This window comes from Bubalus bubalis, chromosome 18, assembly GCF_019923935.1.
Source record: "Bubalus bubalis isolate 160015118507 breed Murrah chromosome 18, NDDB_SH_1, whole genome shotgun sequence".
In the NCBI taxonomy this organism is placed as follows: Eukaryota; Metazoa; Chordata; class Mammalia; order Artiodactyla; family Bovidae; genus Bubalus; species Bubalus bubalis.
Window position 1 is genome coordinate 4,297,867 of NC_059174.1, and position 14,591 is coordinate 4,312,457.

Sequence of the window (14,591 nt, forward strand, 5' to 3'; positions counted from 1 at the left end):
AGGCAGGCTCTTTTCAGCTATCCAGATCTGCACTCAAGATGCTTAGGGAATAACCTACAACTTGTGTAGTTAAACGATAATTGATCTCATGCCTGCAGGATCATTACAAAGTTTAATAAAGAAAAACACAATAGGAATAAAGTAAAGGGGCCCCCATTCCACACTGTTCAGTTCAACAGAACAATATACAATGAGGCTACTCCACAATTTAAAGATTGTCTCCTTAATAAGAATCCCAAGAGCCAGTCACCCAACAGAAAGTTTCCAGCCTGTGTTTTTAGCTGACGTGGGTGTGCATGAAGCATGTGTTCATATCATACCTAGAGTGTCACATGGTTCATTCTTCCAGGAACAGATATCAAATCCCGTGAGTAAGATAGCATGGTCATGCCTCTTGCCGTTCTTTCCAACGAGGGCAGACTGCCACTGACAGAAACTATTCAGAGACTGGTCCGCATGATGGTTGATCAGTAATCCTCCCTACAGGAAACCCGTACAAATCAAAGTGTGAATGTGTGACAGACGTGAGAATGTTGCATCACTCCATTTGTACAGGCAAACACAGAAGCATCACGTTTCTGGAGGAAGGGTTAACAGGGGAAAACACTTGAGCTAAGGTTGGACATAATTGGTGTTTAAAGCTGTTGCAGGGAAATGTTCACAATACTGGAAGTAACCACAGAGTTCTGGTAGTGTGCTTTGTGACCAGTTGTATTTCTATAACAAATCAATTGGCGTCAGTTAGAAACACCTTTGTCTGTCTCACACTGGTACCATCTTTATAGAACTGTTACTACTTTTACAATATAATTATTACTTAGTGGGGTAAAGTTCAGTGGATCCTTCAGTTGAGCATGAGGACAGAACTGATCATGGCTTGCCTACTCCTATGTCCAAATTTCCAGGAAAGGGTTCAGCACATCATAGTTACAGTCCATCAATCAATAAACTGAAAGCTCGCTGAATGGATGAAGAAACAAATAATTACAATATTCTAAACGGTAAAGCAAGGACCTACTCTTAAAATAATTTTTTAATCAAATTTTTCCTAAGAACTATTAACTTGGGTCAAGTTGAGAGTTTTTAGACAAAACCCTTAATCATCAGTGAATTAGGATGCTGCTGACTTTGAGTCCTTGGGAACAGTATAAGCGGTAAATTAGAAGTATCTCCCAAACAACATACACCTTTACTTCTTTTCTAAAATTCTAAGAATAATTTGATACATTGTTAACCTCTGGAGCACTAGAGACCTGGCAATTATACTCATTTTTGCCTCATCTCTGAATCTCTGCTTTGTCCATTCATTACTGGGTTTACAGATGAAGAGGAAAAGCCTTAGGGGACTTAAAAAATAGTCAGATTGGTAATTCCCAGCTCAGAAAATACAGTTGTAACATCAAAACACCACAAAGCAGGAGGTGCTGTACAAGTTAACCCTTGATGATATGTTCTGCTTGCATCTCCCTGTAACTAAGTCAAGGCCAGTTAAATATCCCTTGTTTATTTTCTGTAGTACCTAAGGTGGTGCTGGGAGACAGTAAGCTTTTTACCAGAATTTTTGGATGACTTATTTTCAGTATATTTTCAAAATAGCCTTTTGTAATTACCCAGAATCTCTGACTTGCCAAATCCAGCTAACATTTAAATCTCCTACCAAATGTACTTTCCTTGCGAAGCCTGCATAATATTTTATAATATCTATATTCTACTTTTTGTATTCATTTTACATTTTTGTAGTCCTGTTACATACGTACTTTTAATCATATTTTATATCATTGTGTATCTACACATATATTGTATGTTTAGATATAAATTATCATTTTGTGAGGTTTTAGTATTTAAATAGACAACCCTATTGGATTGTACTTTCCTTGAGGGTAATTTGAAATTTTCAAAGTTGAATTTTTAATGACAGTTCCATGGGGTGGCCACACAGCAGGTGTTCGCTAAGTGTCTCCTGAATGGCAGAATGAATGAAGAAAAAAGAAACGCAGTGTGGCACCTACAGGTTCTTGTTCCAGAAGAATGAGGCTAACCACGACAATGTTTATATCGCTTCCAATGGTCCCATCTTTAAAGAGGCTGGAAACCTGTTGAAACAAATTGAAATCAGAGAAAAGCAAAAAAAAAAAAAAAAAAATTTTTTTTAATTTCCAAAACTGCAAGGGAAGATCAATAAGACATATTTATGAGCAAGTATGCATTGATTTGGCCAAATATATTTATGTAGGAAGCCAATTTCCTTCCAACTTAATTTTTTTCCATACAGTCACGTGGCTGCATCTGCTGTTTAACTCACGCACGGGAACTCCATGACTCTGAGCTGTCTCAGGGAGGCAGAGGGCTGGGGTCCTGACTGTCTCCGTACCATGTTCATGACCGTGAGAATGTACGTGGTGACATTGGCCTTGCCGTGCTTCTCCACCATCTTCTTGTCTGCTACCACAAGGGTTTCCACGTTGAGGCCTTTCTGTGACTTGCCAGCTGACCTTCTGGGCCGTCCCGAGCTCCCATATTCATCAAACCTGAGATAGGTGTCCTCTGTGGGAGGCTTAGGGGCGTCTACAGGGAACAGAAGAGCATTTGGAAGGGCCGTCAGCAGAGCTCAGCGGGGAGACAGACACACATCTCAACAAGGGGAGGAGGGAGACCACGCAACGAGCACTTCACTCATCTCCTGACAGATGATGCCACTGTACCTGTTCTGGGACTTTGGACCTAATCTGTGGTCCATAGAGACTCTTTCAGTAGAAGGTACAATGGATGGACAGACAAATGGATTGAATAACTCAAAAGTGCTCTCCAAAGAGTCAAAGAAAAGAAGCTACAATTCTAGCTGGAAGAGTGGGTCAAGAAAAATCAGTATTGTGGGAAGAATCTTTAAAAACATAAAATGTTCATTTTATTTTATTGTTTAGAAACTGCAGACACAGACATTTTCCTTTGCTTCTGAATTCATTAGCACACTTTGTATTGCTGTTGTTCTTGTTCAGTCGCTAAGTCTTGTCTGACTCTTGGCAACTCCATAGGTTACAGCAGGCTAGGCTTCCCTGTCCTTCACTATCTCCCAGAATTTGCTCAATGTCATGCCCATTGAGTTGGTGATGCTATCCAACCATCTCATCCTCTGCTGCCTCCTTCTCCTTTTTTTCTTTTTTTTTTTTTTTGTTTTTTTAAATTTTATTTTATTTTTAAACTTTACATAACTGTATTAGATTTGCCAAATATCAAAATGAATCCGCCACAGGTATACATGTGTTCCCCATCCTGAACCCTCTTCCCTCCTCCCTCCCCATTCCATCCCTCTGGGTCGTCCCAGTGCACCAGCCCCAAGCATCCAGTATCGTGCATCGAACCTGGACTGGCAACTCATTTCATACATGATATTTTACATGTTTCAATGCCATTCTCCCAAATCTTCCCACCCTCTCCCTCTCCCACAGAGTCCATAAGACTGTTCTATACATCAGTGTCTCTTTTGCTGTCTCGTACACAGGGTTATTGTTACCATCTTTCTAAATTCCATATATATGCGTTAGTATACTGTATTGGTGTTTTTCTTTCTGGCTTACTTCACTCTGTATAATAGGCTCCAGTTTCATCCACCTCATTAGAACTGATTCAAATGTATTCTTTTTAATGGCTGAATAATACTCCATTGTGTATATGTACCACAGCTTCTTATCCATTCATCTGCTGATGGACATCTAGGTTGCTTCCATGTCCTGGCTATTATAAACAGTGCTGCGATGAACACTGGGGTACTCGTGTCTCTTTCCCTTCTGGTTTTCTCAGTGTGTATGCCCAGCAGTGGGATTGCTGGATCATAAGGCATGTCTATTTCCAGTTTTTTAAGGAATCTCCACACTGTTCTCCATAGTGGCTGTACTAGTTTGCATTCCCACCAACAGAGTAAGAGGGTTCCCTTTTCTCCACACCCTCTCCAGCATTTATTACTTGTAGACTTTTGGATGGCAGCCATTCTGACTGGTGTGAAATGGTACCTCATAGTGGTTTTGATTTGCATTTCTCTGATAATGAGTGATGTTGAGCATCTTTTCATGTGTTTGTTAGCCATCTGTATGTCTTCTTTGGAGAAATGTCTATTTAGTTCTTTGGCCCATTTTTGATTGGGTCGTTTATTTTCTGGAGTTGAGCTGTAGGAGTTGCTTGTATATTCTCGAGATTAGTTGTTTGTCAGTTGCTTCATTTGCTATTATCTTCTCCCATTCTGAAGGCTGTCTTTTCACCTTGCTAATAGTTTCCTTTGATGTGCAGAAGCTTTTAAGGTTAATTAGGTCCCATTTGTTTATTTTTGCTTTTATTTCCAATATTCTGGGAGGTGGGTCATAGAGGATCCTGCTGTGATGTATATCAGAGAGTGTTTTGCCTATGTTCTCCTCTAGGAGTTTTATAGTTTCTGGTCTTACGTTGAGATCTTTAATCCATTTTGAGTTTATTTTTGTGTATGGTGTTAGAAAGTGTTCTAGTTTCATTCTTTTACAAGTGGTTGACCAGATTTCCCAGCACCACTTGTTAAAGAGATTGTCTTTCATCCATTGTATATTCTTGCCTCCTTTGTCGAAGATAAGGTGTCCATAGGTGCATGGATTTATCTCTGGGCTTTCTATTTTGTTCCATTGATCTATATTTCTGTCTTTGTGCCAGTACCATACTGTCTTGATGACTGTGGCTTTGTAGTAGAGCCTGAAGTTAGGTAGGTTGATTCCTCCAGTTCCATTCTTCTTTCTCAAGATCGCTTTGGCTATTCGAGGTTTTTTGTTTTTCCATACAAATTGTGAAATTATTTGTTCTAGCTCTGTGAAGAATGCTGTTGGTAGCTTGATAGGGATTGCATTGAATCTATAGATTGCTTTGGGTAGTATACTCATTTTCACTATATTGATTCTTCCAATCCATGAACATGGTATATTTCTCCATCTGTTAGTGTCCTCTTTGATTTCTTTCACCAGTGTTTTATAGTTTTCTATATATAGGTCTTTAGATTCTTTAGGTAGATATATTCCTAAGTATTTTATTCTTTCCGTTGCAATGGTGAATGGAATTGTTTCCTTAATATTTCTTTCTGTTTTCTCATTATTAGTGTATAGGAATGCAAGGGATTTCTGTGTATACAGGTTGTATATTATTTTCTAACTAAAGTTTACAAATATGTATCCTGTAGAATGCCGCCCACGTTCTTGTTACATCAACACCAACTTTAATATAGTACAAAATAAGTGGTCAATAGGACTCTTTGACCCAATATTAATTTAGTTGCTGTGGAAACAGAATAGTCAGAAATGATATTTAAAATTATATTAAATGCTTTGTAATAGATAAGGTGCTGGCATGGATATTGGCCAGTATCTGAGCAGAGACCTCAAAGTACCTGTTAGATTAGGCACCATCCCTTTAGTTAATGGACAGTGACAGATTCAAGGGAAGGAAAAACGCATTTGGAAAGCTCAGGACTGTATGTACTATAGATCCATTTAATACTATAACAACTGGTACAGTCATTATAGTGAAGTCAGCACTCCACAGAGAAAAATGAAATGATCAAATCATTTAGAGCTCAATTTAAAACCTCAATTGGCCATTTTGATAAATGACTCTGAGTTTCAGTTTCCTTATCCATGAAATGAGTATCGTATCTAATCATAAAGCTGCTTTAAAGATTAGCTTTTATATTTCATATCACGTATGTGTCATGGCCACTCCGAATATCATCACTATCCTTAATACCACTAGTATTACAAATTCACGCCAAATAGATGTTCCTTAAAAAGGATATTTCAGTAATGCCAAATCCCCGAAACCAATTAAAGTGCTAGACACTGTCTTTCACGACCGCTAGCGATCACCCACTTCCTCTGCTCCTGGGTACCACCCAGCCACCCTGCCCAACTACGTAGTCACACGCTGCTCATGGCTCCGGAGACTGTGAAATGCGGCTGGTGCCACGGAAGGAATGGGATTTTTAATTTTGTTTCATTTTTATTCATTTTATTTTATATTTAAAAGACAGTATTTGATTCAGCTATTTAAAAAACTTCATATAGGGAACAATTTGACTGTGTAAGTCTACTTCTCACCTTTAAGTTTTATAAAATCTAGATACAGATTAAGCATTTCTGGTGCGAATTTACTGTCTGATTTGGAATTGCTCTAAGTGTAAAATAAATGGATTTCTAAAATTTAATATGAAAAAAGAATATAAAATACATCATTTAAATTGGTACTTCATTGGTTATATTGATGACATACTGAGATGATATTTTGTATATATTGGGTTAAATAAAATATATCATTCATGCTAATTTACCTATTTAAGCATTTTTTAATGTGGCTATTAGAAAATTTTAAATTACATATGCGGCTGATGTTATATTTCTGTCAGACACTGCTGATACGGAAAATGCAGTATGCCCAGGTCACAAGCCAAGTCCAAGGCTTTCTATGTTCCATCGCCACCTCCAATCAGGTGCCAATATTCTCGTTAACTGGGAAGTCTGTTGAGTTAGTTCCTCAGTCATGCCTCACTCTCTGCAACCCCATGGACTGTAGCCCGCCAGGCTCTTCTGTCCATGGAATTCTCCAGGCAAGAATCCTGGAGTGGGTTGCCAATCCCTTCTCCAGGGCATCTTCCCGACCCAGGGATTGAACCTGTGTGTCTTGCATTGCAGGCAGATTCTTCACCATCTGAGCCACCAGGGAAGATTCAAATCTTCAAAAGGAATACCTAACCATGCCTGGGAATTCACCTCTGATCTCTCTCATCATTTGGAAGACTAGGTCCTTTTCTCATACAGAAAAGATACAGAAACTAAAATAATATTGGGACATACAATTAAAAAGATATTAAAAGAGGGGAAAAAACCTTTCCAGTTTAACTGAAAAAAAAAAAAAAAAGGATCACCTAGTTTTTGTCTGACGGGGGTGATTTCTGGCTCATCTCCAAGATTAACTTCAGTGGGGCTGAGCATAGCCCAGTTTTAACCTGCAAAGTCAGCACACCCAGTGATGCTTGGGAAAACCCGTCGAGGGCCCAGAGAGGAAGAGAACAAGAAAAGGTTTCCTTACATACATTTCTTGCGTCGTCCACAAAAATGCTGCTTTTGCAACCTTCCATGATGCTGTTCTCTCTCTGGACTCCAAGAGGTGTGGGGAGTGTGACTTGGGGGGTGACCCGAAGGGTTCCGGCTGGAGCTCAGGTAACCGTGGCAACGCTGGACCTTCTCCTCCGCCGTCCTTTTGTACAGCACGTGAGGATGGTGGCCTGTGGGGGAGCTGTAGTTGTGTTCCTGGGCCAGGAGTTGAGGTAATGGCGAGATGAGGAATTCATTTTTTTGTGTCCTTATGAGGCCTGACTAAAAAGCCAAACACAAAGGAAACATTAGGGATTCCTTGCACCCCTGTTTTGCGTGTGGAGATTTTCAGCAACTCCTGTGTGCAGGCACCGCCCTAAGTACTGGGCACGGGCAGTATCATTTTATCTGCACCATGAGCAGCTGCCACTGTTATTACCCCCATTTCACAGGTGAGAAAACTGAGGCTAAGGCAGCAAGTAGGAAAGCTAGTATTGGTACCTAGAATTCTCTACTTAGTGGGGCAGTGCTGTTAACTTCTATTCTAGGCGTCTAATCTCGATGTTTGGGACTGAAGGGTTGAGTCATGTGACATTCTGGGATTCTCCATACTTAGGACAGGGCAGATACCATAGTCAACACTGGACATGGTGGTGTATTTAAAAACAGCCCCACCCTCCAAGAGCTTATGGTATAGACAGTAAAAACAAAGACATTCCATCTTGACTTCATAAGTGCTCAATAAAAGAACTAGCAAGGATGGGAGAGAGAGGAGTGAGTGACTCTTGGTTATCTTCAAGTGAAGGTCTGGGGAATCCGAAGGGTTACACCAACATGAGCAGACAGATGAGCTAAATCAGGAAGAAAGAGGAGACCGGGACAAGCCCATCCAATCACAATGTCACGTTCAAGTTCACAGCACAATATGTCTTTGTACCTGAAATTTCCGACACAATACACCCCTGCCTTTCCCCCCACATGCATTGTACTTTCTCTTCTCTGCATTTGTTCAGAATTTCCCTGATCCCCAGGCTCTGCTGCAAAAAGTGTGGTCTATGGACCAGCAGCCTCAGCCTCACGAGCACGCTGGTTAGAAATGTGGACTCTCAGGTCTCTCCCCAGACCTGCTGACTCAGAATGTATGTAGATCCCTGGGTGATTTGTCTGCCCATTAACACTTGAGAAGCACTGACACAGGCCAGCAGGGCTTCCCAGGGGGCACTAGCGGTAAAGAACCCACCTGCCGACGCAGGAGACATAAGAGACGTGGGTTTGATCCCTGGGTCAGGAAGATCCCCTGGAGGAGGGCATGGCAACCCACTCCAGTATTCTTGCCTGGAGAATCCCATGGACAGAGGAGCCTGGCGGGCTGCAGTTCATGGGATTGCAAAGAGTCAGACACGCCTGAAGCGACTTAGCACATATGAACACACGCATAACACAGGCCAGGAACTCTTAAACTCTGTTGAACATAGGAATGCCTGCAGATCTTAAATATGTGCACTCACACACACACACACAGGCTCACTCACTCCCAGGCGGAATTCCATCCTATCCAAGAGGGACTCTCTTGTGATTCATGCATCAGAATTTTTTAAACTGCCTCAATGGTTATCCCAACGTACAAATGAGTTTATGACCTAGATCCTATCTTCCTCAGGTGCAAAACAGAAATTTTCCTGCCCAGACCACCAAATAAGGGTAGATAAAGTAACCACTGCAGAAACCCTTTACACACTTTCAGTCTCAGTTTAGATGACTGACGATGACGCGTGATTGAATTAACCCACATTCACTGAGTGCCAGCGAGGTGCTACGCACTTGGGTAAGGGCTAACACACACCTGGGCAGGAAACACACACACACACACACACGCAGAGCATGCGGCCTACTGGGGAGCCAGACGTAAATACTGAAGAATGGAAGGGGGTGCTGGGGTGAGGGCAGGTTACCAAGGGAATAGAGAGAGGTGTGGGGGCATCACCAGGGGTGTCCCCAGGCCTTACTATAACCCTCTGTTAGGATTCAGCTTATCCCTCCTAAAAGGAGCCCTGGGATGTATGTGTGATCCTGATTTTCCTTTCAGTTTAGGAGTCTGCTGCCTTCTAAAAGACTGTCTCATGGGGACTTCCCTGGTGGTCCAGTGGCTAAGAGTCTGTACTTCCACTGCAGGGGCACAGGCTCGATCCCCGGTCAGAGACTAAGATCCCACCTGCCATGCAGTGCTGCCAGAAAGAAAAAAACAAATCCCCAAACACAACAAAACAAAAAGCCCCACCAACGAACAAAGAACAAAGACCGCCTTGTGGTCTGTAGTGCCAGCATGACGCTTTCCTTTGTTCAGCAGATACACACTGACTATCTAACTCATAGCCCAGATTCAGGCCTTGGCACAAAGAGAAGAGGCAGAAAGTCAGGAGACAGTCCACATTCACGCTCTCATGGAGATGATGGGACAAGTAATTGGCAACAAAAATTTGAGGAGGTAAAATCTCACGACCCCAGAAATCCTGCCCACCCGCTGTACCCTTCACTCGGGCTGGATCTCAGCGCAGTTCGCCCTCTCTGCCCAGCCCAGTGCCAAGCTGCAGACACGCTCATCCCTCATTTGGGCAAGCTATCACGTCTTCCAAATCCCCCTCGTCTTCTCCACTACAGTCCCCCGACACCGGCCAGCATCCTTGGCCAAGAGCATCAGCTCACACGTGCTGACATCCCTCTCAGACCTGATTCCCTTTCCCCGGGTCACAAACCCCTCCATTATCTGCCCCCTCTGGAGCCTGGCAGCTGGGTCTGCCCTCCTCTACTTCCTACCATTCTGAACAGGACACTTCTGTGACTTCTTGAATCAACAAATTATTTCACCTGAAGGGGTGAAAGCAGCATTTGCCACCCCCAAATGCACCTCCTGGGCAGAAGGATTAGCCTGAGCTGGTTAAACAGCAGACACCAGAGGAGCTCTGGGCAGCCAACAGATGGGAGCCTTTTCTGAAAGCATTTCCCCTCAAAGGGAAATCTCCATGTGTCAGGCCAGGGGTGGGGGCTCCCTGTTCTACCAGGAAGGAGAGTTTGAGTGTGACTCCAGAAACTTTTATCTACTGAGAAGGTTCCACTTTAAATGTGTGTGACAACCATACCCTTACTTACTGGGCTTTGCCTGACAGGCTCACGTAACTGCCACCTACTCAGTTCTTTCTTTGGTTTTTAGGTGTTTAAGGGGGGTGGCTTCGGTCTTCTGGGGGAATTATTCAGCTTTCCTGGGTCTCTCTCATGTACACAGGAGGTAGGTGAAGTGTTGGTCGCTCAGTCGTGTCTGATGCTTTACGACCCCATGGACTGTAGCCCATCAGACTCCTCTGTCCAAGGAATTCTCCAGGCAAATACTGGAGTGGGTTGCCATGCCCTTCTCCAAGGGATCTTCCCAACCCAGGGATTGAACCTGCGTCTCCTGCATTGCACGCAGATTCTTTACTGTCTGAGCCACCAGGGAAGCCTATATACATGTTATTAAACTTCTATCTGCCTGTTTCCTGTTACTCTGTCCTTTATTACAATGAGGGCAGGGTGAGGGCGTTGTTGGTCACAGCCAAGAACCTAGAGGGGTAAAGGGAAAATTCTTTTCATTGTCTACACACTCTTAATCAATTTTGCACATCCTTTTCCTATGCCCGGCCACCTTCTTCCCCCAGAGACTCACTGGTGTGGCCTTCTGGTGCTTTTTGCTTTTGTCTCAGATTAAACAACATCTTCCCAGAGAGACAGGAGTCAGCACCCTATTGAAAACTACCCTTCCCTACTTCCAGCTACGGTTCATGTGCTGTGCATCCATCTTCAATGAAGGAAACAAAGAAGATGCAACCTTCCTACCACCTTTGACAGAGTTTTAACAACCACACTGTATATGGGCATCCCTGGTGTACGCCACATATCATCAGTCAATAAATAAATGGCTATCAGCCCACAGACATGTGTGGAATAAGCAAACAAGTGACCTGAAAAATTTCAGAATGGAGCGGATGCTGAAGCTGAGCATGCCAACATCCTCCTCCCTTTCCAGTCAGGGAAACCAGAGCTAGAAAGTGACATGCTCAAATTCATAAACACCATGAACTCTTTCTCTATTACAGATGTTGTAAGCAGACTGATTATGGGTTTCCCAGAGAAAGAGAAACAGGCGTGGCTTTCTTGACATAAGAGAAGCCATTTTGACCTAAGGCATTTTGTGATCTAAGCCCAGTCACCCTGCTTGCCCTTGAACAGGTCTTGGGAGTCAATGATCTTACAGGAATAAAGAAATGCAGGCAGTCAAACCATAGTGCAGTAACAACGCAGGGTCTTAGTTCCTCCTCAAGGGGTATGTATAATTTTTATCTTTAAGGTCTACAGGATTGAAGGCCCCCACCCAGGTGCAGGATGGAATGATGACGTTGACCCTCTTGACTTCAATCAACTAAAGCATGGACCTTGGCCTCAGTTCTATACTGAATTCTTCTCTGCCCAAGCTCCCTCATGAATATGCATGTACTATTAGCTTCAAATTCTCCAGTTTTTGCTGTTCAGGGAAAGATCCCAGCAGAGAAGGCAATGGCAGCCCACTCCAGTACTCTTGCCTGGAAAATCCCATGGACAGAGGAGCCTGGTAGGCTGCAGTCCATGGGGTCGCACAGAGTCAGACACAACTGAAGTGACTTAGCAGCAGCAGCAGCAGAAAAATCCCTGATGCTTTGGGAAAGATCCCTAGTGTGCTCCTTACTTGCTGCAAGTAATAATAAATCCTTCCTTCTCCCCATCTTCTCCCAGCGTGGCTGGGACTATGGGCTCAATATCCACCAAGAGGCAAACCCAGTATTGGGGGAGCAGTGTGAAGCCAGGAGCCCCCCTGTAACCCCTATTTAAACCTCAAGGCCACCTATGGGGCTCTCAGCTGGAAGTCCAGGTAGAATTCAGGCCCCCCCCTTCCCGAGCAGGGCCCTCACACCTAAGCCCTGGGGCCCAGTGCCCTCACCTCTCCAAGCTGCGTGAAGACAAAAGACCCCATTTACAGAGTGAACAGTTAAAGCGGAAAAAAAATATAGTGAACTATCCATGAAGGCCCTCCAGCCTTACTAACTTCCTGACTTGGTTCAACTCATATCAAAGGCTTAAGCCACTCAACTGCCTTAACTGGAGGAACCGGTTTGGAAGCTTTCTCTTTACTCCTTGTTTCTTGAGAACTGTAGGCATCTCAAATGCAGAGTGACTTCTGCACTAAGAAAGCAATTTTTAAAAATGGCCTCTTATATTGGGACCAACACATGAGGCCCAAACAGCCCTCCATATTTAATCCAGTTTTGGGCAACAAGGACAAAACTCCAGAACGATTCTTTTTAACAAAACGAGGATTTTACAGAGCTGCATGTTAAGGAAGAAAAATGTTCCTTTTTGGGAGTTCAGTCTGATGGAAAATAATGGAGTCTAACCCAAAATACTTTTTATGGTTTAAAACATAAACCTAGCACCTCTAAGAGGAGCCAGCTATTTAACTACAGAATGTGTGAAGCATTTTGAGTGACTGAACACATGCGATGTTTTAGACAAAATGTGGCCTGGAAGACAAGACCTCTGGTCCCAACAGGCTTCCAATTAAATGGGCAGCGCAGGGGTAAAACAAGGGAAGATCACGAGCAAACATTCCGTTGTGTCAATTGTGGAAGGAAAAAAGCCGGATTCTATGAGTGAAAGTGAAAGTCACTCAGTCGTGTCCGACTCTTTGCAACCCCATGGACTCTACAGTCCATGGGATTCTCCAGGCCAGAATACTGGAGTGGGGAGCCTTTCCCTTCTCCAGGGGATCTTCCCAACCCAGGGATCGAGCTCGGGTCTCCTGCATTGCAGGTGGATTCTTTACCAGCTGAGTGACAAGGGAAGCCCATGATTCTATGAGAGAGATAAGATCAAAGAGTGAGAGGAGAGGAGAGACTGATTTTGGAAGTTTTAAAAAATTTTTTAAAATTGAAATACAGTTGATTTACAATGCTTTGGGTGCATAGCAAAGTGATTCAGTAATATACATATGCATACACATGTACACACACACATATATATGCACATATGTATGTGTGTGTGTTCAGTTGCTCAGTCACGTCCAACACTTTGTGACCCTATGGACTGTAGCCTGCCAGACTCCTCTGTCTATGGAATTCCCCAGGCAAGAATACTGCAGTGGGTGGGTGTTCAGTCCTTGGAGGAGGCATGGCAACCCACTCCAGTACTTTTGCCTGGAGAATCCTGTGGACAGAGGAGCCCGGCGGACTACAGTCCTTGGGTCGCAAAGAGTCGGACAGGACTGAAGTGAAAGCATGCACCCACAGTAAATGTAAACATAAAATAATAGAGTCATGGCTTTTAAAAAAGAAAATTAGAGACTTGAGCGTATATGAGGAATAGAGAGACAGACTCCAGGTGAAAAGCCGTGGAACTATTTCTGGTCCCGTGGCCAGAGATGAGTCGAAGTCTGATGACACTATGCTGAGAGCATATGGGCCCTAATAACTTCCTCAGTTCTCTGTAAAGTGCGTCATTCTAAGAAACCGAAATAGAATTTTCTGCCATCTGCATCTACACACGCAGAGCTGGTTTAACAGACAACTGGGACAGGCCCTCACATGTGGACACATTTTGAAAAAAGAATGTGTGTTCAGGATTCCACATTACTGTCAAAGGGGAAAAAAATCTCCTATACTTTGGGACAAAAAAACCCCCAAGATAGTTATGTCAACAATAGTTATCTCATCCATTCATTGATATTAATATAAACATCAGCAGACTCCAATACAAATACAATGTGGAAGGGGATTTATGCTTTCCAGATTCATATACACAGCAATCTTTCCTCAAAATCTGTAAAGCCCAGTCCACCAACATTTAATCAGATGCCATCAATGCGCTCACACTGCTCACAGCCTGGTGACAGGGGGCATGAAGCTAACAAGAGCCATGACACACAGTATTTTCAACCCGGTGAAGCGCCCTTTCCAGCTTTTATCTCCTGAGGAAGTTTACATACCTCTCAAGAACAAACCTTTCATTTCCCAAGTCCCAGATTTACAGAAGGAGAGTAATAGCATCTCCCTGGGCAGGTTTTTAGAGAATTAAGTGAGTTAACACTTTTAAAGTGCTAAAAGCAGTGCCTGGCACAGAAAACACTCAAAGTGTGTTTACTGTTACAATGATTATATTTGATCAGATAAGGGACGAGAGCCTTTTTCTAAGTGTGTATTGTAACTGTCCCCTTCAATGGGACCTGCAATCCTGGGAAGTGGTATCAGTGTTCCGTTATTGATAAAAACAACGAAAGGATTAAATGTACACATGCTCAAAAATGCGCTCAGTTTGAGTAAGTAGCCACGATCTGTGTTTCAGCATTTATAAATTAATCCAAGTGGTTTAATCACGATCAGTAGATACTCTCCCCACCACCCTGTCTTCCTTTCCAGCCCCATCTGGAGGACTGTTTCA

At 43.1% G+C, this 14,591-nt stretch overlaps 1 protein-coding gene across 4 annotated transcripts in view; it reads right to left on the reverse strand.

The window, feature by feature from the left end:
- Positions 1 to 14,591, reverse strand: part of ADAMTS18 (ADAM metallopeptidase with thrombospondin type 1 motif 18) — a 314,775-nt gene that overhangs the window by 71,118 nt on the left and 229,066 nt on the right. For 3 of the 4 annotated variants that reach the window (XM_044931116.2, XM_044931115.2, XM_044931118.2), the window contains 4 exons: positions 7,094 to 7,376; positions 2,372 to 2,565; positions 2,010 to 2,093; positions 321 to 480 (listed from right to left, as the gene is read on the reverse strand). In XM_044931116.2, the coding sequence (XP_044787051.2) occupies positions 321 to 480; positions 2,010 to 2,093; positions 2,372 to 2,565; positions 7,094 to 7,376 (721 nt within the window). Of the gene's footprint in view, positions 1 to 320; positions 481 to 2,009; positions 2,094 to 2,371; positions 2,566 to 7,089; positions 7,377 to 14,591 lie in introns of those variants that run through there. The other variant, XM_044931117.2, reaches the window with a different exon arrangement.